Source organism: Lonchura striata, chromosome 3 (genome assembly GCF_046129695.1).
Source record: "Lonchura striata isolate bLonStr1 chromosome 3, bLonStr1.mat, whole genome shotgun sequence".
Lineage (NCBI taxonomy): Eukaryota > Metazoa > Chordata > Aves > Passeriformes > Estrildidae > Lonchura > Lonchura striata.
The window spans coordinates 113,769,232-113,796,130 of NC_134605.1; the positions used below are offsets into that span (position 1 = coordinate 113,769,232).

The window sequence follows — 26,899 nt, forward strand, 5'->3', positions numbered from 1 at the left end:
CAGAACAAGGCCCCTAGTGTGAAAAGCAGATAACAAAACTGACTGTTTAATGCTTTTATACACAATATAAATTACACCGACCAGCACGGCAACAGCCATGGAACCAGTCCTGTTCCCCCCTCCCCCCTTTTCCCCAGGCCCCGGCAGAGGAAGGCTCCGGCAGGCAGAAACAGGCAGGTGGGGTGGCTGGGGATGTGGCAGTGCTGCCATACGGGCAGGGGTCAGAGCTGCCGGTCGTGACTTCACCCTGCCCAGGCAGGATAGGGCTGCTGGAGGCCCCAGTGTGCCTCTGGGCCTGCTGTAAGGCAGCCCTAAGCCCCCGTGGAGTTGCCTGCCTGTCCTCCCTCCCCTGGGGAGGGCAGGCACTGCGGCACCCCAGGCCCACTGCCGGGCTAAGTGCTGTCTCAGGGCAGGGCCGTGCCCACGGCTGGGGGGGCCAGCAGGGCTTTGGCATTGCGTGGGTTCACCCAGCTCTCGGCTGTGTGGCCGTGGATCTTCTGGTGGCGCTTGTAGTTGTCCCAGTGACCAGTGGTGTAGGAGCAGTCCCGGCACTGGAAGGGCTTCTCGCCCGTATGCCGCAGCATGTGCCGCTTCAGGTTCATGCTCTGGTTGCAACTGTAGCTGCAGAGGCTGCACTGGAAGGGCTTGTCGCCTGAGTGGATGCGCCCGTGACGCTTGAGGTTGGCCAGGTTGCCGCAGGCATAGTCGCAGAGCTGGCACTTGTAGGGCTTCTCGCCTGTGTGCACGCGCTGGTGCCGCTTCAGGTTGTCCAGGTGGGCGGAGGCGTAAGGGCAGAGCGGGCAGACGAAGGGCTTCTCCCCGCTGTGCGTCTTCATGTGCCGCGCCAAGTGGTTGGGGTAGTGGGTGACGAAGGGGCACAGGCTGCAGGCAAAGCCCTTGTCCCCAGTGCCCTTCTGGGGGCTGGCACCCGGCTCGGTGCCCAGCACCGCCAGGCTGCAGCGCCCGCAGACCTGCTCGGCCAGGCCCTCGTCCTGTGCGAACCCGTCGTCCAGCACCAGCCCGCACATGCGGCACGTGAAGGGGAAGAGCAGCTCGGGCAGGGCAGCTGCCTCCTCACCCCGCAGCCGTGCGCAGCCGGGCAGGAAGGGGCCGCTGCTGCTGCCCACGTGCAGGCTCAGCTCTGGCAGCAATGGCTCTGCGGGACAAAAAGTTGGGGTTGTGAACTGGGTGGCACAGCACCAGCAAGGACTGGCTCTGTGACGACCCACAGTGCCCCGGCGAGCCTGGCAGTAACACGGCTTCGGGTCAGTGGCAGGATCTGTGCCCTGTGCCAGCCCCACACCCCCAGTGTAGCTCTCCCCACAACCCCACACCCTCCCACCTTTACCTGGGTCCTTTTCCCGTCGGTGTGGCCCCTCGCTCTCAGGCAGGCGGTGGCTGAGCATGTGCCGCTTCAGGTTGCGGCTCTGGTTGCAGCGATAGTCGCAGGCAGCACACTGGAAGGGCTTGTCCTGGCTGTGGACCCGCTCATGGCGTTTGAGGTTGCCCAGGCTGCTGCAGGCGAAGCTGCAGCACGTGCAGCGGTACGGCTTCTCCCCGGTGTGCGTGCGCAGGTGCCGGGTCAGGTTTACCAGCTGGGCAGAGGCGTAGGCACACTGCGGGCAGGCGAAAGGCTTCTCCCCATTGTGTGTCTTCATGTGGCGCTTGAGGTGGCTGGAGTAGTGGGAGGCGAAGGGGCAGAGCTGGCAGGAGTAGACGATGCGCTGGCTGCGGCCGCCCTCGGCGCCGGCGCACTGCAGGCAGCTCTGGCCCAGGCTGGCAGCCAGCTGCAGCCCGCACTGGCGGCAGGGCAGGGCGGCGGGGCCAGGCTCACCCCCCTCCTCGGGGTCGCTCTCCACACTCAGCTGCTGGTAGCCAGAGGAGCAGTCATCGTCGCTCAGGGCGTATGCTGGAATAGCGATCTTCCCCACCAGTGTGTCTGCTGAGAACACCGTGGGGATGGGGCAGTGTCAGCCTGGCTGGCCTGGGCACAGCCCCTGTGCCTACAACCCCAGTCCCACCCCGTGGCACCCAGCAGGCAGTGAGCAGCCCCACTGCCATGGCCTTTCCTACCACCCTGCTGAGGGCTGTTCTGGGTGTCCCGGGAAACCCTGATGCTTCTGCGTGGCTGGCCAAGACCCTGGCACCAGGAAGGGTGAGGGGATGGGTGGATCCATCACCCACCGGCACTGCTGGGCCTGGTGGGTAGGAGGTGGTGGGCACAGCCTGGCCCAAGCTGGAGAAAGGGGTGCCCCTAAAGTTGCTCTGTGCCCCTCTCACTGTGCCACTGCCCCAGCCCCGGGGTGGGCGGCTGGTTGCACTCGCATGGCTGGCACCAGGGAGCTCCAACACCAGCCCTTTCTACCCTGCAGGAAACATTCCCCTGCCCCACACAGTGCCACTGTCTGGTGGCAGCAGGGAGAAGGCTGTGCGAGGCTCTCAAATGGAACTCCTCAGCTGGGCACAGACTCATCCTTCTGCAGCCTCTGTGCTCCACATGTGCACCCAGGCTGGTGTTTGGGGCTGGAGGGACAGCTCAGCATGACCAGCTGAGCCATGCCCTGCTGGCCCCGTTTTGTGCCTGACCTGCAGCCCTGGGGCCTGTCAAACTCAGCAGCTACCCACAATCCCGGGAACCACCCTGGACTGTCCCCTTGTTGCTGCCAGCCGGCTGTGCCCAGCTGCCGGAGCCCCAGGCAGGTGCAGGGATGAGGCTGAGCTATGCTGTGGGATGGGGAGGCCCCTCCAGCCTCCCAGCCCCTTCCGCAAGCACTGCCAGAAACACAGACATCAGAAAAGGGCATCATGACAAGGCCTGGCTCTTACAGGGGAACTTCTGACCCTGCCTCAAGCCCTCTGCCAAGGGATCCCGTTTATTCTCAGCTCAGCCCCAGCCACAGCAAGGGACCCAGCTGTCCCCTCTGAGGGAACCCCCTGTCCCCTCAGCCCAGCAGTGCTGCCACAGCATGCCCAGAGCACTGTCCCCCAAATGGTCGCATCAATGCCCTCACGGGACAGCTTGTCTGTCCCGACTGGTTAGTGGGCTGAGGTCCTTGTTCTGCTCCTCGGCTGGGGCGGAATGGGAGGACAGCTATTCCCGGTAGAATGTCCCCAAAGCCCTGTCAGGCTCCTAGAGCTACCAAGCAGCCGTTCCAGGGCAGGGAAGCACAGTCCTCGGAGCAGCCCCATCTGCCCAGCAGCTGGGACTGAACCTCAGTGCCAGCGCAGGAGCAGGGCACAGCCCAGCAGCCACTGAGCGCATGGACCAGGGCACAGCCCCGGGGACAGGGACATGGGGCTGGACAGTCTGTGCTGTCATCTCTGCCGTTCTGTTCCCGCGCTGCTCGGTTCCCGGGGCGGGAGTGACTCCCCGCCGGTGCCCGTGAGCAGCTCCGTGGAGCTGAGCAGCGCTAGCTGCCTCAGCCGGGGCTGACCCAGGAGCACCGGCGGGACGGGCGCTGCCCAGCACCGGGCCGGGGTGCCGAGGCTGAGAGCACTCCTTCCCGCCCGCGGTGCCGACGGGAGCGGTGGAATGGGAGCCGGGGCTGGTGGAACCGGGGCTGAGCGCTGCGGTGGCTCCGGGATGAGCCCGGCGGCGGCTGCGTGGCGCGGCCCCAAACCTACCGCGGGGACACGTCGTGCCCGGGACCCTGGCGGGGAGGAGCACTCGGGGATCGGTGCCGGGGCTCAATGCCGGGCGGGCAGAACCCACCCGTGGGCCCCGTCGGGGGCCGGGCCTCCCCCGTGAGAGGAAGCTCGGCCGGAGCCCGCGCCGGGCGGGCCCATGGCAGGGCGGGCCCCGCCGGATGCGCCGAGCGCGGGGCCGGTAGAGCCCGGCCGGGCCGCGTCGCCGCCGGCGGGGCCGCCGGAGAGGGGCGGCGTCCCCGCGGGGGCCGCACGCACCTGGCGGTCCCTTCTCGGAGGCCGGGCCACGGCCCAGCAGCAGGTCCCCGGGCAGCACCACCGCCGCTCTCGCCGTCTCCTCGGTGCCATCCTCGGCGTCCGCTGCAGCGCTCCGAGCGCCGCGGGTCCCCGCCGGGCCGCCGCCGCCGCCCCCCGGGCCCGCCGCGCACTCACCCTTCACCGGCTGCGGGTGGCTCTGCTTCCGCCGGGGCATCGTGGCGGGCCCCGGCGCCGGCCCGGCCCCGCCGCCCGCCCGCCCGCGGCCCGCCAGCCGCCCCCGCCAGCCCGGGGCGGCCGCCGCCGCCCCGCCTCGCCCGGACACTTCCGCTTCCGCTTCCCCGGCCGCGCGGGGGCTGTGCCGGAAGAGCCCGCGCGACCCGGAAGCAGCGCGGGCGCGTGCGCGGGGCAGCGCCACCGCCCGGCCCCGCCGGCCCCGCGGCCGCGGCATGAGGGGAGCGTGCCCGGCCCGGCGGGCGAGGGGCCGGGCCGAGCCGGGCCGGGGAGAGACGGGCAGGACCCGGCGGCTCGGGCGGGGAGCGGGGCGTGGCGGCACGGCAGCGGCTCCACCCCTTCCGGCCCGCGGGAGGCGGTGGCCCCGGCGGTACCGGGCCGCTACCGGACGCTGACGGTCTCTGTGCCTCTTCAGCGGCGGCTGCGGCTCCTCCCCCGGGGCCCTCCGGGTCCGGCCCCGCCGAGCGCCGGCGCGGAGGACAGATCCCGGTGAGTTCCTTGCCGGTGTCCCCGCGCGGTCACACCGGGGACACGCGGGGCTCGGCGTCTCGCCCTCCAGGCCCAAGGGCCGCTGGCTGTCCGGTCACGCCGCGCTCTGGCCGATCACAAAGGTGCACGGTGCGGGGAGCAGCTCAGCCGTGTCCCCGCGCTGTGCCCGATCCCCACCCGCATCCCTCGGTCCGCGCTCCCGGTGGCTCCGCTCCGTTACCACGCTCGGCCTCTTCACGAATCGCTGCTGTCCCTCTGCAGGTCCCAGGGCGCTGGATGTGCCGGGCTGTGGCCGTCCCGGGGGAGCCGTGGCCGTGCCGTGCCGCCAGCGATGATTCCCCGCTGACAGGTACAGCCCCGGCCGCCTGCCGCTCTCCGGTCACCGCGGAAATCCCGCCGCTGCCCGTTTGCCCCGAGCTCTGCAGCTGCCCTCTCCCGGGAAGCACCATGTCCCCGGGGGGATGTGGAGCCACCCGGTGCCTGGCCCAGCAGAGCAGGTATGCTCGGACTCCTCAGCCTCACCTGAGTGTCACCGGTTCTGGCCTCTTCTCGTGCCGGTGCTTCTGCCTCTGACGCGGGAGTATTTTGGAGGCTGCGTGGTGTGGCAGTGCTGCTGAGCTGGGGAGGGCAGGGGGCAGCTTTGGGGTGTAGAGAGGGAAGGACCATGGGGAGGGAATGTGGGGTGGCCATGGATTTGTGAGCTCCAAGTGAGGAAGGTGGACGGATTTACCCGGCTGCAGGAATCACCTAGCTCCTGGTCATTGAGTGGACTGGGTCTTGGGTCCCTTGGCAAGTGAACTCCAGTGAAAAGTGCTTTAGCCATGTCTCACCCTGGGAGGAGAGCCCTGGGGAGGGTGGGTGTGAGTGTCGCGCTGCCCTGTGCCTGAGCTGGCTGCCATGGTGTTGCTGCTGTCTTCCCCGCGCTGGGATTTGAGAGTTCTGCGGTCTTGGCCCTGTCATGCACAGCTGAAGGAGGCAGGACAGGGCAGGACAGCTTGGGGCCTGTTGCCAGGGCACAGGCTCGCTCTCAGGGGCAGTTCCTCTGCAGGCTGAGCGGCGCCGACTGCAGCTGGGGATGGTTCCACTGGTACTTGTGCTGAGGTGCAGGTAGGAGCCGGGCCATGGGGGCTGCACCAGGGTCAGCCCCTCCCTGCTGCCCTCTGTAGCTCAGCAGCAGCCCTGGCTGCCTTGGCGGGCCACCATGGACCAGCCCACTCGTGTGCCTGGGCCCTGCCGGCTTCTGGGCTGCTTCAGGCGGAAGCCACAGGCTGTCAGTGGGGACGCACCATCAGAACCGGAGCCAGAGGCAGAGGAGCCCCAGGAGACGCGTGTGGTGATGCCCCTGGACGAGGGCCAGGCACTGGAGGAGTGTCCCCTGTGCCTGCTGCCGCAGCCCCCCGAGGCCTTTCCCAGCCTGGCCTCCTGCTCGCACCGCTCGTGCCGGGCCTGCCTGCAGCAGTACTTGCGCCTGGCTGTCAGCGAGAGCCGCGTGCCCGTGTCCTGCCCGCACTGCCCCGCCGCGCTCCAGCCCTCCGACGTGCACCGGCTCCTCCCTGAGCCCGCCCTGCGCGACAAGTATGAGGAGTTCCTGCTGCGACGGCTGCTGGTGGCTGATCCTGGCACCCGCTGGTGCCCTGCGCCCGACTGCAGGTACTGCCGGGAATGCGGGGCTGGGTGTGGGCCCCCCTCCCACAGCAGCCGCGTGTGCCTGTGTCCTGTGAGCCCTTCCCAGGCTGGGTTCCTCAGCACTTTGTCCTGCCTTGGGCTGGGAGTGCCCAGGAAAGTGTCCAGTCCTGTGTGGCTGCAGAGCCCATGCAGCTCTGTCTGCCAGGGCTGGTGTCCTTAGCTGTGCTAGATACTCTGTGAGCCCTGGGGCTGTGGGTGCTGGACAGGGTGGGTTGGTGAGGGTGGATCCCAGCTCTCCTGAGCCGGGGCTGTGGCTCCAACTCAGTGCAGGACTGGGACTGCTACGACCTGGTCTGGCTGTGTGGAGAGGGTGCACCCTGCTGTAGCCCAGCCCCAGCTGCCTTTTCCCCACAGCTACGCTGTCTTTGCCCATGGCTGTGCCGAATGTCCCCGCCTCACCTGTGGGCGTGAGGGCTGTGGCACCGAGTTCTGCTACCACTGCCGGCAGCCCTGGCACCCTGATGGCCCCTGTGCACCGACCCCCAGCCTGGCCACCCCCACAGCACAGCTGGCCCAGCCGGAGGAATTGGCCCACGGTGAGGCCCTGGCCCAGGGAGGGAGCAGCAGTGCTGGGGTTTGTCACAGTCCTGTGCCTCTGTGCTTCCTGCCTGTGGGGCTCCTGGAGCCAGGATCCAGAGTTCCTCTGCTGCAGTCTCACAGCCCCTGTGCCAGTTGGGCTGGGGTGTATAGAGGGACCTTGGCTCCCCCCATGATACCTGTGGGATGGGAAGAGCCTGGGACAGGCTGGGATGGATGCATACTGCTCTGTCCTGCTCCCCCATCCTGTCTTATCTCCCCCCAGCTGAGGCCGAGGACATCAAGGTCTGTCCTCGCTGCAGCGCCTTCATCATGAAGATCAATGACGGGAGCTGCAACCGCATGAACTGCACGGTCTGTGGCTGCCTCTTCTGTTGGCTCTGCCTGCAGGAGATCTCTGACGTGCACTTTCTGAGGTCAGTGCAGGGCCACAGGGCTAAGGGGCCCGGACAGGAGCTGGGGGGGGGGGGGTCTGTGGGACTGCACTGAGCCGAGGCTGGGGGCCCTGACAGGATGGGGAGCCGGGATGGGGGCATCCAGGCCCTGCGCTAGGTTCAGGGTTAGCCAGGGGGAGCAGGGTGGTCTGTGCTGCTGGGTCTGGCAGGGCTGGGGCTGGCTGCTGGCACCCTGTAGGAGGCAGCTGGAACTCGGGGTTGGGGGAACCTGGCTGCCTGCTCTCTGGTGGGTTCAGGGATGTCCCCTGACATGGGGCTAGGCTGTGCTGGTCTCTGTCTGCCACTTGCAGAAGCCTTGGCTCAGCTCCGCTGTGTCCCCACAGCCCCTCTGGCTGCACTTTCTGGGGGAAGAGGCCGTGGTCACGGACCCGGAGGATCCTGTGGCAGCTGGGCATGGTGCTGGGAGCGCCCATGGTCATCTCCCTTGCTGCGGGTGTTGCTGTCCCTGTCATTGCCATTGGGATCCCCATCTACATGGGTAGGAAGGTACTGGCAGGTGGTCTTGGAGTCCCTGTGGTCCTGCTGAGTCTGATAGCCCATGGCTCTTGGCCTGGACAGACCTGCAGTGCTCCCTGCTGCCCACAGCACATCTCTGTGCCACCCCTGACTTCCCTCAGCACGTCCCTGTGCCACCCACAGTGCTGCCTTGCCAGAACCTTCTGCTGCCCCCAGCAGCCCCTGCCAGTGCGGGTGTGCTCAGCCTGGGGAGCGGGGGTCAGGGTGGGTGAAAGGAGGGAGGGTTCTCGGGGGGCTTTCTGGGAACACCTGTGCTATGGTGGCAGTGTTGTTGTGGTTGCCTTTCCCTGAGGAGAGGGAGGGGTGTCTGGATAGCTGTGGCTGGAGCTCTGCCAGGCTGAGTCCCTGGGGCTGTGCTGAGGTCTTTGTAGAGCCCTTCACCTTTCTGTCTTGTCCCTGAGGTGCTGGGCCAGAGCCGGCGAAGCAGCCTCTCCGGGTGCCAGCAGTGCCTCTCTGTCACCAGCAGCGTTCTCCTGTCTCTCTTTGTATCCCCTATCATAACAGCTCTCACTGTGGGTGAGTGCCCAGGGCACTGCCCATGCTGGGGGTGGGACTGTGGCTGATGTCTGGGAGCAGAGGCAGCGGGGCTGGGGCTGGGCAGTGACCGCTTGTCTGCCCGCAGGCGTCGGTGTGCCCCTGGTGCTCACCTACGTGTATGGGACCGTGGTGCTGTCGCTGTGCCGGAGCCGCTGGGGCTGCAGGGCCGGCCGCACGCCTGGGGACCTCGGCGTGGTGGAGCTGGACAACCTGGCCAAGCGTGGGTCCCACACAGCTGGCAGGCCTGGCCCGTGCCCTCCCTGCTCCAGCAAGGGGCAGTCCATGGGAACGGCGTGCTCTCTCTCCCCAGTGAACGAGCTGTGGTCGGTGCTGCCCAGCCCCAGAGCGGGTGAGGACGGAGCCTTGGACCCCACCGCCTCCCTCCCCAGCAGCAGCCGCAGTCCACGCCCGGGGCCGGTGTGGCCAGAACGGGACAACCAGTCAGCCAGCACAGTGGCCCTTGCGGGGAGCATGCTGAGCGAGGGCCAGGACGCCTCTGACAGGTAGGCAGGGTGGCAGTGCCAAGGGGGCTGGGGGAGTGGCACATCCCTTCCAAACAGTGTCCCCTGCTCCCTCACCCCTTTGGGCTGCTGCCCTCAGGCCAGTGTCTGTCCGCAGGGAAGGTGTCACCATCGAGGTGGAGGTGTCCGTGGAAGCGGTGCCACGTTCTGCTCGGCAGCAGAGCCTCAGCAGTGCCCTGTCTGGGCAGAGCCTCTCTGGGGACTCCCTGGGAGCCACCAGTGACAGGGGCAGTTCCGTGGGTGTCCCTGTGGAGTGATGGAGGCCTGAGGGGGAGAGTCATGATCCACACACAGGCCCTATGCCCTCCTGTGGCAGAGCCAGGCCCCCTCTGCCAACACACCCAGCCCTGGGAGCTGGGTCCTGGGTGGGTGCCAACTGCCCCCAGCACTGCTGTACCCTGCACTAGCCCTGTCTGCCCCTTTCCCAGAGGCACCACTAGGAAATAAAGCTGCTTACCGAGGGTCCCTCTGTCTCCTGTAGCAAAACTCGCCTGAGAGCACAGCCCCCTGGCAGCCCAGTGGTGTGCACGACAGGCATCACGTCTGTGCAGGTGTGAGGAAGAGGACACTCAGGCCACGCAGGGGTTATTGTGGCCTTTCCCTGCCTGTATCAGCTCATCTGCCCCGAGAGCAGGCTCCAGGGTTAGGGGAGGGCAGCAGCCCCCCAGCTCCCATCTCTGGTGCTGGTCCCCACAGGATCCATCCTGCATAAAGGCCAGTGTGGAGGGACCACCATGGACTCTAGGTGAGGACCTATTGCCAGATGGGTTGTGTAGTTCAGGCACTGGGATCCTTGCTTCTCTGACTCCACTGCAGCATCCTGGGGAAAAAAAGCTGCTCCTGAATGTTTTGCTGCTCAGAGTTGGGCAGTCACAGAATGAGTAAAGAATGTGGGTTGGAAGGGAACTTAAAGCTCATTGCTGTCCCTTGCCATGGGCAGGGACATCTTCCACTGTCCCAGGTTATTCCAGGCTTCATCCAGCCTGGCCTTGAACACTTCCAGGGATGGGGCAGCCACAGCTTCCCTGGGCAACCTGTGCCAGGGCCTCACTAGGGAAGGATTTCTTCCCAATATTCCATCTAATCCTGCCCTCTGGCAGTGGGAAACCATTTTTCCTTGTCCTGTCCCTCCAGCTTTCTTGGAGCACCTTTAGGCACTGTGACTCTAAGGTCTCCCTGGATCCTCTCTTCTCCAGACTGAACATCCCCAGCTGTCCCAGCCTATCTCCATGGGAGATGAGGTTTGTGGGTTGGCTCACCTGCACAGCTTCCTCCAGCTGCTCTGGGACTCCTACGTGATGGGGTTGTGCCTTTGGCAATACCTTGAACTGCACATCTTCCCTTTTCGAAGATGAACTCCACCCATCTGGTCCTGGGCTGTTGTTTTGGCTTCTGCAGCTCAGTCTGTCCCTCCCCAGCCCAGGTGCTGCCTCTCCTGGTACCTTTGACCCCCTTCCCTGGCAGCCCCAGGCTGCAGCTCCCCACCCTGTCTGGTGGCTCTGCAGTGAGTTGTCCAGTCCTGAACTGCTCTGGAGTGTCCAGGCTGGGCTCTTGCGCCCTGTGTGATTCTGGTGCTTCAGAGCCTCACACAGCCCAGTGCTGCAGCTGGATGTGCTGCTTAGGCTGCTTCCACACTTAGGAACTCTGGATGAGCTGGTGTGTTGCCCTAGAATAGGGCTGCCTGAGGAGACCTCTCAGGAAGACTTTTTTCCTTTGCAAAAGTGGGTTTGCTCTCAGCACAACTTCCATTTGCTGCCAGGTGGGTTTATCTCAGATCACTCTGGGAAGGGGCTGCTCAGTACCTCACACTTCCTCCATGCTGGCAACATCCTGGTCGAGGGTACTCCTGATTTTGAATAAACAGAATGAATAATCACAAGGACAAGCAATCCTAAAACATTAGTTATGTCTGCAGTCCCTGAGAGCTGAGGCAGCTTTGCTTGGTGACATTAAAACCAGTTTGTCTCAATTGCCGTGTGCTGTCATCCCATTCCTGCTGCCAGGCATCCATCTCCAGAGGGTTTGATTTTAGACTTTGTTCCTAGTCATTAAGGTTTGTGATGCAGTCTCCAGTCTCTGTGGAGTCCCCAAAATGGCTCTGATTCATGGTGACCTCACATCAGTAACCTGTAGACCGTTTTCTGTGTGCTCTGTTGATGTTTTACTCAAAATCCCCTGTGGCAAGTCCTGTGCCACAGCAAAGACCCTCAGAGCTGCAGGTGTTTGCCTTGCCTTGCTGCAGCTGCTCAGGGAATAGCTGCAGGGCTGCTGTGGCTCCTGGCAGGTTCAGTGCTGGCAGCTCACCAGGAACAGGAGCACAGGATCCTGGGGGCTGTGCAAGGAGGTGCCCTGGTCCCCTCCAGTGGTGGCTCTGGCCTGGCTGTGACAGGGTGGTCAGACAGGGGTGCCTGAGGTCCAGGGGGACCCCCTGGCAGCAATGGGGTCTGCTGCCCACAGAGCTTCTGGCTCCCTGGAATCCTGCGGCAGATGGGGCAACTCCAGGGTGTGGGGGAAGCAGGGACTCAGGGAAAGAACAAGGGTGGGAAATGGACATAAAAGGGGTCAGTGGTCTGTGAAAAGAAATAATGGATCAGCACAGAGTGCTCTACTTTTCCAGTGGGCTCTTCCTGCCACACAGGGAGAGCTCACATGTATAGCCCACATCCTTCCATCAGTGTTTTACAGCCCACGGGCTTCGCTCCTGCCAGAGCAGCTACAGGTACCGACAGCCCTTGTCCGAGCTGTGCATCAGGGAGGAGCTGCCTCTTGACACACCTTGACAGAAGGTGCAGCTCTATGGGTGCCATAGGCAGGTGAGCTCAGGGGCATGCCTGGTACCCCTCCCTTGAGCAGACACAGACCTTCTCCAGAGGCTCACGTCTACTCTGTATGAGACACCTCAGAAAAGTCATCCTGGGGAAACTGGGAGACACAGGCCAAAACCCTGCAGTGATTCCAAGACCACAGGGACAAATGTTCTTCTCCCCACCCCACCTTCCTCACTTCCACCTCCAGGAAAGAACCAAGGACCAAGACCACACCTGTATTTTCTGATCTTTTAGTTTGAAAAAAGTATTGATTGAAAGTGTACAACTGAACACGGCGTGGCTGCAGCACTGCCGCCAGATTGTTTCACAAAAAAAACCAGAAAGGGCCTTAAATAATTGGGTGCAGATTAAAAAAATCTCAACAGTGAAAAAGTTCTTCCCTCCAAACAGAAATTCACAGGCACAGAAATGGCAACAACCACATGGAGACAATGGGGGGACATCCTCCTCCTCAGCACGGACTCTGCAGTGCAGCGCTCCCGGGCGCGGCTCCGTCCTCGCTCCCTCTTTGGAATGGTTATGGATGAACAGTGCGACATGCCCTTGCTAACCAGACCCGCCCCACCCCCCGACCAGGACACGGACAAACAAGGCCTCTGCTAAGGCTAAAAAAAGGACAAGACCTGGAGTCTTGAGTTCAGCATGGGTAAGAAACGAGAGTCTGGTGAGCACAGCCCAGTCCCCAGGTGGGCCCTGCTACTCCAGTTTGGACTTCTTGGTGCTGTCCCCACCGTTCTCCTCTGCTGGTGCCACTGCCTCCCCCAGTTTCCGCTTCCCACTCTCAGCAGGTGGGTGTGTGTTACGGGGTTTGAAGCTGATAATGATGCAGGTCATGTTATCACAGCCGGTGCCATCCCCTGAGGTGTCTGGAGCCAAGCACTGATCCAGCAGCTGGGAAGGGACAGGGCAAGTCAGCAAAGAGAACAGATACACACTGGAACAGCACCCTGAGGCACTGGGCCCGTTCCAGCACCTGACAGTGGCTCAGGGGCTGCCAGGCCAGACCCATGCAGGAGGAGTCAAAGGCTGTTCCCACCGGACAAGGGACAGAGATAGCCTTGGCAGCCCCAGGTTTCTGAATGTGGGCAGAAAGTCCTTGGGCTGGACAGCACCCCTGAGGTCAGACACTGGCTGGAGTGCCCAGGGAACCCATCTGAGGGAGCTGGAGGGCAGAGCCAGGCACTGAGCTGGGACACAGAAATGCCACATTGCTGGAGGGACAGCAGAGCTCATCTTACCTCTTCTACAATGGAGGAGAGTGGCCGCAAGACTCCATTCTCATCCTTTTGGGTAATCTTCGACTGGATGAAATCCACCACTTCCTGGCTGCTCATCACGTTCCTGCAGAGCAGAGAGGTCAGGCATGCAGGCAAAGGGAACACACATGCCATAGTGTCCAACAGGCCTTCCTCGGGCGCAGCTCTGGAGAAAGCCTGGAGCGGTGATGCCCCAGAGGCACAACGGCTCCCTCACTACTCACCAGATTCCATCACAGGCAATGACCATGAAGTCGTGGTCATCATTTATTGTCAGCACTTTGATGTCAGGCAAGGCAGAGATCATCTGCTCTTCTGGAGGGAGGTTCTTGTTCCGCTTGTAGAAGTGATCCCCTGTGGTGGGGAGGAAGATGTCTGGGCACAGGCAGTGCTGTGCCCTGCCACATGGCATTCCCAGTGGGATCAGTGAGTGCTCCCACAACCTGGGATCAGGCTGTGGGCCACGAAGCAGAGGAACCATTGCATGTTCCAGGTGTAAGCTCTGGCAAGCCCCGGGAAGAGGGGTCTTGGCCAGCTCAGCCTCTCTTTACTCCAAACCAAGTGCCCCTTCTCTGGCTCCTGGGGCCAACATGAGGCTAACAGCACACAGCACCTCTCACCCCTGAAGAGGCTGCGGCTGCCCTATGCCTGGAAATGTTCAGGGCCAGGCTGCACGAGGTCTGGAACACCCTGCTCTAATGAAGGTGTCCCTGCCCATGGCTGTGGCTGGAATTGGTTGAGCTTTAAGGTCCCTTTTTCCACCCAAACCACTAACCACTCCAGGGTTCATTTTATGATTCAAAGTTCCCTTGAGTAAACTGGCCCTCAGTTTTGACTAGCAGCTTATCAGGAATCATCCTATGAAGGCACTTCTACAGCCACCACAAAATAGCAGGTGGGAATGCCAGTGTCTCCCTAAATAAACCCCCTATTTCCACCCTAGTGTTTTATATCTTTACACTAAGATAATGATTTCAGTGGTTTGGGTCCTTCTGTACACACTTAGATAAATAAATGGGCTCAAACTGCCACGAAACCAGGTCCTCAGGAGGCAACACACCAAGATTCCTCAATAACCCAGTAAGCATGAAAAGTCTTGTTCCAGAGGCAGCAGTCTGGTTTTGGGACAGTTTACGTGAGGTGGTTTCTGACAACCCAGCTACTAGCATAACAGCCTGGGATGTGTCAGATGCTGCTTTCCACTGACGTTCAACTGTTTCACGGCCATTTTCTCCAATTAGACTGAAATCTCCCATCAAACATTGAAGAGGTTTCACTCATCTCATTAAAAACTGTTCCACAACCTCAGTGGCTGGCAGTGCTGTCAGCGTGGCTCTCCTGAGGCTGGTGCTCCGAGGCCAGGCCTGCCACCATCCCCTCTCCCTGCTTACCGATGGCCCTGGAGAGGTTGAGGCCGCCATTCACCCTTCCGTCCATGGTGACCTTGCCACCAGCATTCTTTATCCTGGCCAGCTCCACCTCATCCTCTGGCTTGTGGTCGTAGGACATGTCGACAGCCTTGCCGCCCTCTGACACGACGCAGCGTGAGTCCCCGGCGTTGGCCACGATCAACTGCTTGCCACGGATGAGCGCCACCACAGCCGTGGTCCCACTGTCTGAGCCAGGCTGCAAGAGACAATTCCAGTGAGATTTCCCAATCTCATGCAGTGTGGTGGGTCAGTATTCTGTGGCGCTCCACAGGTCTGTTCCCTCTGCTCTCATGTGCTAATTCCAACCCCAGCCCAGCTTGAGCACATGCTCACTTCATGTCAGGACATTTCCCCAGAGGAAGAAATTGGCACCTTGGAAGCCATGTCCCCTTTTCCTGACCCCCTGGGTCCCTGGCCTGCCTGACTGTGCCATCATGGGCTGAAAAGCCACAGCCCTGCCCGGTGAGGAGCCGTGCTGGAGCAGCGGTGCCAGCAGAGCCCTCCCATTCCTGCCCCATGCTCTCCCCCTGCACCGCCTTCCAAGCACCTCACACCCAGCAGCAGCATCAGCCTCCTCCATCTCAACCTGCTGTCCACATCCAGGCCCATCCCTCAGCTTTTGTACGAACCCAGGCTGTCAGAGCTCCCTCAGCCCCAACAGAGTTCACAGGGTGTTCTGTCCCCACCTGAACAGGAACACCCCCTAGCTGAGTCTCCCAAGTGCCCCTGGCTCCACGCTAAGCTGCAAAACACATAACCAGGGTGCGCACCTCCTCCTTCCCCTCCATGCCTGGTAACAACATTTCCTCCTCTTCATCTTCATCCTCCTCTGCTTCTTCAGTGTCATCTTCATCATCTTCATTCTCTGCCTCTCCACTGCTGTAACCGTCCTCATCCTCACTACATTCCTACAAGAAAGGAGAGATACCAGAGGAGTCACACAGGACCCTTGGTGCTGTCCCCCAGCTGGTCCCTCCATCCTGGGGACCAATGGTCAGTGCCCCCAGAGGTGTGAGTGACCTGCCATGTGTCCCCCACACTTGATGGCTACAACCAGAGCAGCTGGTGTCACTACAGCAGCAGATGAAGGGATGGTGCATGCAGCAGGACCAGGGGCTATCAGCTATGGCTGCTGCAGGATGAGTGAGTGTCTTCTGGGGTTAGCTCAAGAATCCCAAACATTCCCATGGGATGGCCTCAAAGGATCAGCCTGAAACACCTGCTCCTAGGAACACACCTAGGATGAGCCAGAGGCTCGTCTCAAGTACCACCATAAGCAATGCATTCTGCCCAGCCAGAAGGCCACTCTGTTCCAGTGCTGTTTCCTACCTCACTGTCTTCCTCCTCTTCCTCAACCTCATCTGACTCATCCTCACTGTCCTCAAAAAATTTGGATTTGGTTGTGCGCTGGGGCTTTCCCGTAGAGGAGCAGGAGGGCCCGGCCTCCCCAGTAGAAGAGGTGACGGCCTCGTCACCTTTGCCTAGTTCAGGCTTCTGCAGAGCAGGGCTGTTGCCTCCAGCGCTGGCTTTGTCTGAGGTGGAGGAAATACCCGTGATTTCTTCGTCTGGCTTCCCGTTCTTCCTCTCCTTGTGGTCGGGAAGCTCCCCTGGGTCAGCCTCTCCATTCATATTTGACTCCCCATCATGCTGCTTGCCTGTCCCCTCCACAGCGTTATCCCCAGCTGCAGCTACAGACTTGGCTTTGAGGTTCTTGGTGCAGTTTTGTCCGTAACGTGTGAGAAGCTCCTCGATGGTCATTGTGGCTTCTTCGTGCAGAAGAGCAGCTTCCTCATTATCCACTGCAAACAGAAGAGGGAGAGAGAGCAGGACACTCACCACACTGGGTGCTGTGCTGAGCTGCCCCAGCTGAGGCTGCTGCTGGCAGAGCTCTAGCAGTGCTCCCCAGGCTGACTCTGAGCACACAGCCAGCCCTGTGCCCTCCCAGAGCTCCAGATGCTACAGGTGAGCAGGAAGGAAACAGCAAGGCCACAGTTGTGATGACAGCACAGCCTGCCAGTACCCCCTGCCCCAGACCCGGTTCTTCCTGGCTGACTGACAGCACCACAGAGTGTTTACATCAGGCATGAGGGCTGGTGTGTGGCCAGGGGGTAGAGCCTCACTTGCCCCAGCATAAGCTCCTTGGGAGCTGCAAAGAAGCAGAGCCACCACTTCCATGTGCAGGTTTGGTCATTAATGCTGCAGCTAGGAACACAAGAACAACTGAAACACCCCAGGGATCGCCACCAGATGCCATCTGGACAGGTACAACAGGTGAGAGCACAACTTTGGCCATCTCCCAGATGGGACTAAGCAGAAAGTGGGATGATTTTCCCCAGTGACCATGGGCCAAACACCACTGCTTCCCTACTGACATCCCCTTGCATATAGTTTGCTTTGCTGTTTAATCCCCAAAAGAAAACAAATACAGATAGGCCAAATGCTCCTGAAAATACAGAACAACAAGAAAGAAAACCCAACTACCCACCCACCCTTCATCCCATGACTTCATCCCTGTCAGCTGGAGGAAAAAACCCAACAAATTCAGCATTTCCAGACTGACATATTGTTCAAAGTGACAGAATCACCTTGCATCTGTCTCAAGGCTGGTCACATGGTACTCAGCAAGAGCAGTACAGGATTCCACCCCAGGAAACACCTCCTGGGCTGGCAGCCACTTGCTGGTGGAACACTTGCTTCTTTGTGGGAAGAAGAATTGCTCAAAAAGACCAGGATCTGCTTCATTCCTATCTGTACTTGGTGGCTGCCACCAGCCAGGGAGAGCTGAGCACTACACACCACCACATCATTTCCCTTCCACAACTGAGTCCAGCTCAGAATTCCTGACATATCCTGGAACCCTGCGACCCACGGAGGAAGTTCTATATAAAATGGTGTCAGGCTGCTTTGTTATCTATAGCATTAAGCTTGCAAATGGATAAAGGTTCCCCCTCTAGCACCAGCCCAAAGCCATGGGCAATGCTAAGGGCAGTAGCTCAACTCAGCCAAAATTTAACTGAAAAACCGGCACAGAAAACCTTGTGTCCAAGGAGACTTGACCCTGCTGCTCTACATCCCTGTCCTGGAGCTGCAGCCTTGTCTGTTCAGTGACATCTAACTTACCATCATCTTCATCAGCAACTTTCTCCTTCTCATCTTCATCGTCCTGTGGCCGCCCAGCCATTTGAGAGAGCTCCTTAATCACCTCCTCTGTGGTGAGCTTGGCATCAATGGCCAAGAATGCATCTTCCAGGGCCTGTGTATGAACAAAGACATGAGAGGGCAGCTGCCCCCTCCCTACAGGATGCCTGCCTGCCATCCTGTGCAATCCAGTCTCTTCCTGCTTGCACACTTTAACTAATCACAGCATGGCTGCAGCTGGCAGGGACCTACAGGCTTCTCCTGATCCAACACCCTGCTCCAGCAGGGACACCTAGGACTATGCCCAGACAGGTTCTGGATAGCTCCAAGAATGGAGACTCCATCACCTCCCCGGACAACCCACACCCAACTGGGTACTGACACAAGGGTTTTCCTTTGTGTTGGCACTTAGTCCAGGGCAGATTTGGCTCCTTACCTTTTGCAATTTGCCTTCCTTGTAGGCCTTCTGGTCTTTGATGATCTCAGGGAGGTACTTGGCACAGTACAGGGCAACTTCTTCTCCTGAAAAAGAGAAGAATTTATTTAAAGAGGCTCATCCTTCCAGACAGAACCTGCTCTTGAGCAGCTGAATTCCTGAGGTAAATCCTGGGACACAAGCCAGAGCAGCTCCAGACACAGAACAGTGACACAGCAGCTGAGTGTGGGGATCCTGCTTACACCTTCCCAGTAGGATGTGCAGACGGCCCTGGCAAACCTCAGAGCTCCAAACCAGCAGGTTTGGCCAATGCTGTGAACTTCCTGAGAGGGAGCTTAGGCCGACCCTTTAGGTCCAGCCTACCTGGAAATCTTTAATTTCACATGTCAGTGAAACAAGAAGGAAAGGGAAGCTTTTGCTCACTGTAGGTTCTATTGGAGCATTACCAATGTGCAGTGAGCACATAAAAAATGTTCTGTCTCCTCGTGAGTGTGCCAGACAAAGGGCAATGAGATCCCAGAGACTGAGATGAAGCTCTCAGGAGATAGGGCAGTCACTCGGTACAGGAAAGAGCACAGCAAGATAAACAGCAGCTCTGCTGAGAGCATGGGGGATAACCAGTACCGAGAGACAGATCAAGTCAAGTGCTCATCCTAGAGCAGCTGAGAGATTTTGAAAAGCCAGGAACTCCCCCAGCTTGGTAAGTAATGGTGCCAGGTATGGAACAGGGCAAAGGAGGAATTTGTTTAGATCCTGAAGATGCTATTAAGAGAGAAGGAAGAGTAAACATTGAGGGATGATGAATTTCTGTAGTTTATCTTGAACAGGGCAAGAAAGATAAACTAAACTAGTGTGAGTTTTAAGAGATCACACTAGTCATTGAGGTTTTTACATGAGAAAAGAACAGTGTAGGACACTGGAATGTGGACATGGCTCACACCTCATAAAGAAGAAAACTTAGAGTCAGAAACTGAGAAACAAATGAAATGATTGACAGAAAGAGGGAGAGGAGCAGGGCAAGCTGCAGGCAGGTGGAGGGTCCCACTGCAGGGGCCAGGAACATCTTGAGGCTGGGCTGGACGGATCATTCCCATCCCAGTACAAAGAAATAGCAGTGTGGGTGGCTGGGCACAGCAAGCCAGAGCCTACCTGCACCTGGGGCTTTCCTGTAGGTACAACCAGAGCCATGTGGGCTCCTTTTCCTTTGGCTACAGGAGGGTTTTTCACAGGATGGACCATCCACACAACTTCTGACCTTCCTACTGCACATTCCAACTTCCCTGCCCTTCTCTGAGCCCAACAGAGACTGTGGGGGCAGCTGGGCATCAGGAAGAGCTGTACAGACAGGAGCAAAGCTCTGAGAAGGAATGGGGGAGCAAGGGAGGCAAGAGGAAAGCAGCAGCCAGCCATCAGTTCAGCAAAGGGAATATAGTGGGAAGCAAAGAAGTGGGGAGATTTGGGAGAAAGACAAGGGACTTTTCCAATGTACCTGCAGAGAAGGGATCAAGTGGCCATTGACAGAGAACAAAAACAGCCAAATGTCTGCTGCTACACCATGCTGCAAAACATTCTGTGGTACAGGGAACAAAGAGACTGGGTCTGACCGGGGAACACTGGAGACGACCTCTGGCAAGGGCCTAGAGTGACAGGACAAGGGGGAATGGCTCCACATTGACAGAAGGCAGTGTTAGAGGGGATATTAGGAAGAAAGTTTTGCCTGTGAGGCTTGTGAGGCCTTGGCCATTCTAGGTTTTCTCCAAAAACACCTCTTGGAGGGAGGTGAAAAATTGTTAGATGTCTCCATGAGAGAACCTGAAGGACAGTGATGTCCTCAGTGCAGAGGCCAAGTGCCAGCGGAGGCTCGAGGGCAGCGTTTGAATAACAGATCTCTTGGTCAAACACTACTAATCACTGCAGAGCCCAGCAAACAGCAGGAACCAACACCAGCCTCCAACAGGTACAGCACAGAAAAGAACATGGTGTGGATAAGGTAAACTGATCCTGGGAACATGAGGCAGCACTGTGACCTGCAGCTGCCAACAGACACGAATCCCCTCTGACATGCTCTGTCCATTACTGCTCCAACCCCGTGGTGGGTGCCAAAGAAGGACTGCTGTGGCTTAACCCCAGGGGGCAGCTAAGCACCAGCCAGCCACTTGCCCACCTCTCGTGGAACCAGGGAGTGGATTGGAAAAGTAAAAGGCAGGAAGCCCTTGAGTCGAGAGAAGTTTAAACCAATAATTTTTTAAACACAGTGAAAAGGCAAATAGCAAAGAGAGCGAAATAAACCTCAAGAGACACAAAGCAATGTGAGATAGATGTCAATGAAGGCACATTATTAAAATAAAAGCTAAAGCACAAGTAGACAGCAATAGGGACTGAGCAAACACTCTGCGCCCCCCACTCAAGGGGCAGAGTGCCCAAATGTCATCCTCCAGAATCTGGAGGCAGGGAGGCCAGAGCACATAGAAAATGGAGCTGGGGAAGGCAGAAAACTGGCCCAGCAGCATCTTTCAAACACTGGAAGGCTTGTCCACAAGAGGGAAACATAAGAGAAAAACTGATCAATGAAATGGAAAATGCTAATAGGTAAAAAACACCCCATACTCACCCTTTTTCAAATAACACAGTAATAAAAACATTTCCCAACCTATCTGGAGCAGGAAGGTTACTGGAGTGTTTCAGGGTGAGAGATGAGCAAGGTATACAAGAGAAGCTAAATTCAGTTTCTATACTGCCAGCCAATAAAGCTTAGCAAGGCTCCTACCCAAAAACTTACTCTTACATAAGCAAGAGTAATTGCTTCAAACTTAAGAACTAATGCATAAAAAAAAAAAAAAAAAAAAAAAGAATCACACAATAGCAGGGGATGGGCAAAAGCTGTTCTTCTAATTCAGATTCAACTATATCCATGTCCTTCCTGATATGGTTTGTCCAGGGAGAGCTGCAGAGATTCAATCACTAGACATCTAAAATATGAGTTAGAAACTCATGCCAGTGCTTTGCCATCCCATGCCTTTCCCTAATGTCTATCTCAAATCTTCCCTATTGTATTTAAGAACACTAAACACAATACTTGGTGTCCTGTACTTACAGGAATGTCATGTGTCCAAAGTCTCTCTAAAACCCAACACGTGGTGTAAGACCTTGGCAGCTGAGAAACCAACACACTGAGCTCAGAGGAGAACAGATGGTTTGATACTCTTCATTCTTGACCCATGCTCCCTATCTTTACTTTTGCCTGACACACACACACCGTTTTGAGGTGAGCAGTTCCTGATCCCTACATCCCATTTGCTTGTCATTCCATGCCTTGCAGCACCAACTCATCATGCCCATGTTCTCCAAGATACCCTTCAGGATATCAGTGACTGCTCCACATGGGTCTCTGCACACTCTGAGATGAAGTTCAGGAAAAAAGTAATTTCAGAATATGGAATACATTCTTCAGAGTGAGATGACATCTTTGGAAGAGCTACTTGCTACAAACACGGTGATGCCAGTCACAAACTGGCCACTGTTACAGAGCCAATGAGCAGGAGGAAACAGGCAGCTCAGTTCATCTACTGCACACAGATTTTCAAAGAGCTTTGAAACAAGCCATCAAACCTTTTCCATAATAAACTGCCACAAGAAAAGCAGGGAGCTTAGATAGGAGCAGTTTTCAGAATGCGGGATGGCCATTGGGAGAGCTCCTTGAAAAGCTATGCTGTTCAATATCTATATAAATTAGCAGGAAAAGAGGTCAGTAAAACATGATGGATCACTCAGGATGATCAAAACTAAAATATTTTGCAAGATTTAACAGCAGGATCTTGATCCAAGGATCAAGATTTAACAGGCAGAGCAAATTCTGTAATAATGTTAGCAATAATATTTAATAGCAATATTTGGTCATACAAGCAGAGAGAAACTTTGGACTCCTCTTGACTGGAGAAAAAAAAAAAGACAGAGAGTCCAAAAAAGTAAAAGTGAAAAGTACTACCAGAGTGATTATTCACTCATTCCTTGTTTAATGGATACTGCAGTGAAATTATCAGGCAGCAGATTTAACCATATATTTTTCAAATGATTCTGTGCAAAAGACACAGTGTAAACAGTCACCAAACACAGAAACCTTCTTAAAATACAATCAGACAAATTTGTGAAGAGTTAGCACATCCAGAAGACTCCACCATGTGTCCAGGATGGAATGACTGCAATCTCCAGTTTAAAGAGCCCTTACAGGGAATGGATCTGCCTGTTTTGATTTTCCCTCTTTCCCTTGGGCAACCACTAGAACACACTGCCTAGAGTCAATCACAGCTGATTTTTTTTTACCACTTTTTCTTTTGTGACTCTCCTGCCCGGCTTATCCACCATAAAAACAGCCATTCTCAAAAAGTATAAAAGATGGAATAAAAATCTGATTTCAATTTCAGATCAAACCCTGACCTTCCTCCTAGGACCCCTACGAGGTTCAAAACATCTGTTGATGGTATCTATGAAAGAAAATGCTTCCATCAAGGAGCAGAATTCCTAACCACAGATGGATGCCCTAGCAGCCCAGAGGGGTCACATTGAAGGACAGGACAGAGCAGAGTGGACGCAGTTACCTCCGTGTCCATCGTAGACAGAGAACATGGCTGTTTCACTGTCCAGCTCAGGAATGCAGTTGTGGGCATCCTGAAAGAGAGAGCAAAGGTCTGAAATGACAGAGATTGCATTAGACCCACAGAAAATCATAGGAACACAAAATTGTTGGGATTGGAAAAGCCCTCTGAGACCACTGAGCCCAACCACTGCCCCAGCACTGCCAACCCAAAGTGCTGTCCCACACCCCCAGAGAGCCACAACTACACTGCTTTTAAACCTTCTAGGGATGGGAACTCCACCCCTGCCCTGGCCAGCCTGTGCCAGGGCTGGACAAACCTTTCCATAAAGAAATTGCTCACAATAGTCAACCTGAACCTGCCTTGGCACAGCTTGAGATTGTTTCCTCTTCTCCTGTCCATTGTTTCCTGGGAGACAACTGTGACCCCCTGCTGGCTGCACCCTCCCCCCTCCCCTCAAGGAGTTGCAGAGCGTGAGAAGGTCCTCCCGATCCTCCTTTTCTCCAGGCTTAACCTTCCCCAGCTCCCTCAGCCACTGCTCAGTCTCATACTCCAGACCCCTCCCCAGCTCCTTTCCCATCTCTGGGCAAAGCACAAAGGTAAAAACCACCACAAGCCATAAGCAGTGCACAGCCCTTCTCTCCACAAGGTCTCTGTGGAGCAGCCAGCTGTGAGGAAGGCATCCCCATGATTTTTACAGCCTCAACTCCTTCCCCATGGGCAAGCAAACCCACCTTGGCTATTGTAACACAGAGCCTGGAACAGATGGCCAGGCTGAACCTTTCTCCTAGGCCCAGCTAACCCCCAGACATTCCTTCAATCCAGCCCTCACCACCTGACATCCCACACTCCCATGGTCAGGAAGAACATGTATCCTGCAATATGTTCAACAATGTGATCTTTTCTGTGGTTCATCACCTTCATTGTGCTACAATTGCCACAAAACATCGTGCTTACTCCAAGAGAGCAGTCTCAAATATCTGAATGTGTCCTTGCTGCCAGCAACATTCCAAAATTCACACACACAGAACTAGATCACAGCCCAGCAACCACTGAGCTCTCTCTTTTTTTGGGTACAACTCCTTGGATAAAGTCTCTTTGCTCTCCAGAATTCCAGTTTTCTGGAAATGAGAACTTTGTTCCTTGCTCAGGAAACAGGAACAGTGAGGCTCTGGGTTTATGTAGCACTCTTTGCATTGTAACTGCTGGCACTGGGATGAAAAGAGCTTCTGAACCAGCAAGTGACCATCTGAGTTCAAAACGAGTAATGACTGAATGGTAATGCAGGAAATTTCCCCAGCCCTCACTGGAGAGAGCAAATGAAAACAGAGATAAACCAAGAAGCAGCATTTTAGTGCTCACTTTTCTGAGCATTCACAGAAGCCAGTGAGACAGTGAACCCCCAACACAATAATTGGGATAAGTCCCAGGTGACCAAACAGCAGTGTAATTAAAGAGATGCAAATGCTGCTGTGGAGGAAACCCAGCACTGGCACCAAAAATAGTCTGTGCTGCCCTTGCTGAGCCCCTTCTGAGCCTGTCCTGATGTGTCCTCACACTGAGCCCCAGCCCAGGGGCAGATGGGCAGGGGGAGGCCTCAGTTCCCACCCGCCCCAGGGCTGGTGGCTCTGCAGGGCAGAGGCAGGTCCTGGCACTGCCAACGCCGCCAGGGCAGCGTGCAGCCCAGCCTTGCTCAGGGAGCTGCACTGACTGTCGTCTCACTGTGATTTCGTGTGCTGAAGAGCTCACAAGGGCTCCAAAAGTCTGCTCCAACTACTCAGCCTTATGGATCCCTCCCCAGTCACCAGAGTGGTTACTGTAACAGCGGTGAAAAACTCTGTCTGGAACATCAAACACCCAATTCAGCCGACATGAGCAAGCAAATTAATAAATTAACCTGAGAGCTCATGTAACAAATCTCCACATTTTAAACCAAACTCTTTCAGTTTTTGCAGCAATGGCTTTTGTTCTAAGCCATGGGAAAGGAATGAAGCTGCACACTGGTGTCTCACTGTGGGGGTACAGGCAAAGTAGGAGCAAAGAGTTTAGAGAAGCCCCAACCAAGCACATCCTGTGCCTCCCACTATATCCCAGAGCACTCCTCTGGACAATAAAACTGACTTCAGCCCTTTTCTTTGTTGCTTCTCGTACCTAATACAATTTTTTTTTTGTATCCATATCCTTGGGGTCCCTCATCTGCCCCAAACATTTCCTTACTCCCAAAGTAACCACTCTGGGCTAAGCTACAGTAATTTCTTCAGAGCCCTGTACACCCAGCTCACTTGAAGGCTCCCAAAACCCAAGTACAAAGTGACAAAAAGCTCTTTTACACCCAAAATAGCTGTACCTTACCAGGTGCATACTCTGACTGGCTTCACCAACACACACAGAACCACAGCATTAAGCACAAATATTTGCTCAGGACTTTCTCAAGCCTTGTAGAAGAGCAGAAGTGCAACTGAACACGAAGAGAATGAAAAAAGAAAACAAGGTAAGACAGAGAGCAGAACACAGAGTGCTGGAATGCAAGAAAACTGACTGCTCAGCTGTGTGTAAAACACACATTTCTCTCCCATCAGAAAAAGAAGCAATCTGCAGCAGGTTCAACTCCTGCCATCTGCTTGTTTCTTGGGATAACTCAACTAAACCATGTTCACACTGATGGCCTCAGTGTTGCCTCTGCCAGCAGGGATAAACCAGAGATGCTGGGTAGTGCAGAACCCACATCTGCAGCTCAGGGCCTTGCCCAGCCTCTGCACAGCTACAGCCCCAAGTGAGGGAACCAGAGCCCTGTCCCAGCTGCGGGAGGGTTGAGTGAACTCACCAGCACCATAAATCAGGGTCACTCTGCTCTCCCACATCCAGCCTGTGTCCCTCACACAACCCAGCTCTGAGCAAAGGGATGCCAGAGCTGCTTACACACACATTAATCCCTTTGAGGTCACACTCAGTGCTCCAGCAATGTCCCTGTGTCCCCAGCTTGGAATACCTCAGGCACTGCCAACCAGTTCCACTCACGTTCTCTGAGAGACTCTCAGGAGCACAAGCACCAGTTCTGCATCTTCCACCCCGAGGACCAGAGTCCAGGGCTGTACACACAGAGAGGAGGAACCACCTCAGGTCACCGATTTGTCACCTGTAGGACTGCTGTCGCACTCCAAGAAGCAGTGATGTGTCTGACAAAATGGCTTATGGACCTAGACCAGCAAAACTTCAATGTCTGACAGCCTGAACGAGACATCCTCTCCAAATCACCCACAGCAAACAAAGCAAACTGAGAGATGTATCTGGTGTGGCTGCAGGGACCAGGATTAATCCCTACTGAATCCAGCTGTTTACTGGCTGCCCAGAAGGGAAAACAAAGCAGCACATGACTGGTACTCACAGAGGGTCTGAAGTTCACAGACCTGCAGGGCAGCAGCCCCACACCAACCAAGAGCTCTAAGAGCAGTTCCTGCAGCCTCCTGCACTGGGGAGGCACAGGCAAACCCTGGATCCTCAGCCAGGTGTGGGTCTGGCGGCAGCTCATCTGCCCACAATGAGCCCAGCAAAGCCAGCACTGGCAACAGGAAACTGACAGCAGCCATAAGAATTCTTCCCACAAATCTTCCTATAAATAAATAAAAACAGGGAGGAAGCACAGCAAGACACGGACACTTCATTTCAGGGGAGAAAATCAGGCAATTTCCCTGAGAACTTCCCACTCGCTTTCACTCAAATGCTCCTTCTCTTCATTTTTCACCCCGAACTCGTCACTTCTCGCAGGGATTTATCCAGCCGCACGTGTCACCCGCGACACGGGGGGACGCTCCACGCAGGAGCCGGAACACGCAGCTGCCGTGTGGAAATCGGGAAAGGCTGGGGCGGCACCGGGCGAGGCAAAGTACCCCTTCCGGCCTCGGGAAGGGGTGACCAAGACCCCCGGACCTCCTCGCCGCTCGGCGCCGTCGGGGCCCGCCGGCGCAGGGCCCCGAGGAGCGGCGGCTGCGACCGCCGCCGCCCCGCCGGCCTCACCCCCTCACCTCCATGGAGACGCGCCATCCCTGCATGGCGCTGAACCCGAAGTGCAGCGGGCGCGGCCCGAGCCCGGCGCCGTCCCCGGAGCTCTTCACCGTGTTGGGCTGCGACAAGTAGGCGCCCATTGCGGCCGCGGCGGCCTCGGTCGGCGGCGCCCGGACCGGACCGGGGGCGCGAGCGGACTGCGGAGGCGGCGGGACCTCGCACCGGCGGGCGGCGACCGGAAGTCGCGCGGCCGGAAGCTCGGCGGCCGGAAGTGCCGACCATAGAGGCGCGGCCAGAGCGGCACCGCGGCCCGCTCCGCCCCGGGACTACCTACACGGCCCG

General features: G+C 57.3%; 3 protein-coding genes and 1 pseudogene across 5 annotated transcripts; 2 read left to right on the forward strand and 2 right to left on the reverse strand.

Moving 5' to 3' along the window:
• Positions 1–39: 39 nt before the first annotated feature.
• On the reverse strand, positions 40–4,117 carry ZNF513 (zinc finger protein 513). Its single transcript, XM_031504466.2, has 3 exons — positions 3,904–4,117; positions 1,349–1,942; positions 40–1,156 (listed from the first exon to the last, which is right to left on the reverse strand). Exons 1-3 carry the CDS (start codon positions 4,115–4,117, stop codon positions 405–407), a joined length of 1,560 nt encoding a protein of 519 aa, XP_031360326.1. The 3' UTR covers positions 40–404.
• Positions 4,118–4,518: 401 nt separating this feature from the next.
• LOC110478510 (E3 ubiquitin-protein ligase RNF19B) lies at positions 4,519–9,340 on the forward strand. Of its 3 annotated transcripts, none has more exons than XM_077782515.1 (10): positions 4,519–4,623; positions 4,885–5,120; positions 5,672–6,273; positions 6,664–6,845; positions 7,112–7,262; positions 7,592–7,787; positions 8,219–8,333; positions 8,440–8,574; positions 8,665–8,857; positions 8,973–9,340. In XM_077782515.1, exons 3-10 carry the CDS (start codon positions 5,825–5,827, stop codon positions 9,130–9,132), a joined length of 1,581 nt encoding a protein of 526 aa, XP_077638641.1. In that variant the 5' UTR covers positions 4,519–4,623; positions 4,885–5,120; positions 5,672–5,824; the 3' UTR covers positions 9,133–9,340. The 3 variants fall into 3 exon arrangements, with proteins under 3 accessions (XP_077638641.1, XP_077638643.1, XP_077638642.1); XM_077782517.1 differs by having other exon boundaries at positions 7,625–7,787; XM_077782516.1 differs by having other exon boundaries at positions 4,885–4,972.
• Positions 9,341–9,880: 540 nt separating this feature from the next.
• Positions 9,881–10,844, forward strand: LOC144246083 (uncharacterized; annotated as a pseudogene).
• Positions 10,845–11,917: 1,073 nt separating this feature from the next.
• PPM1G (protein phosphatase, Mg2+/Mn2+ dependent 1G) lies at positions 11,918–26,785 on the reverse strand. The gene is made up of 10 exons (XM_021545170.2): positions 26,578–26,785; positions 22,559–22,628; positions 17,964–18,049; positions 17,510–17,642; positions 15,719–16,188; positions 15,160–15,297; positions 14,351–14,585; positions 13,184–13,313; positions 12,942–13,044; positions 11,918–12,594 (listed from the first exon to the last, which is right to left on the reverse strand). The coding sequence occupies exons 1-10, from the start codon at positions 26,695–26,697 to the stop codon at positions 12,400–12,402; spliced, it is 1,680 nt and encodes a 559-aa protein (XP_021400845.2). The 5' UTR covers positions 26,698–26,785; the 3' UTR covers positions 11,918–12,399.
• Positions 26,786–26,899: the final 114 nt, after the last annotated feature.

Bases quoted from the DNA above. Each gene is read 5' to 3' on its own strand.
- LOC110478510 (XM_077782515.1), top strand. From the start codon at position 5,825: ATGGACCAGCCCACTCGTGTGCCTGGGCCCTGCCGGCTTCTGGGCTGC. The intron at 7,263-7,591 runs GTCAGTGCAGGG...TGCCACTTGCAG, and splicing joins TCTGACGTGCACTTTCTGAG to AAGCCTTGGCTCAGCTCCGC. The intron at 8,575-8,664 runs GTGGGTCCCACA...CTCTCTCCCCAG, and splicing joins GCTGGACAACCTGGCCAAGC to TGAACGAGCTGTGGTCGGTG.
- ZNF513 (XM_031504466.2), bottom strand. From the start codon at position 4,117: ATGCCCCGGCGGAAGCAGAGCCACCCGCAGCCGGTGAAGGGTGAGTGC. The intron at 1,943-3,903 runs GTGCGTGCGGCC...CGGTGTTCTCAG, and splicing joins CTCCGAGAAGGGACCGCCAG to CAGACACACTGGTGGGGAAG. The intron at 1,157-1,348 runs GTAAAGGTGGGA...TTTGTCCCGCAG, and splicing joins CCGACGGGAAAAGGACCCAG to AGCCATTGCTGCCAGAGCTG.
- PPM1G (XM_021545170.2), bottom strand. From the start codon at position 26,697: ATGGGCGCCTACTTGTCGCAGCCCAACACGGTGAAGAGCTCCGGGGAC. The intron at 15,298-15,718 runs GTAGGAAACAGC...CCTTTCTTGTAG, and splicing joins AAGAGGAGGAAGACAGTGAG to GAATGTAGTGAGGATGAGGA. The intron at 13,314-14,350 runs GTAAGCAGGGAG...TCCCCACCACAG, and splicing joins CAACCTCTCCAGGGCCATCG to GGGATCACTTCTACAAGCGG.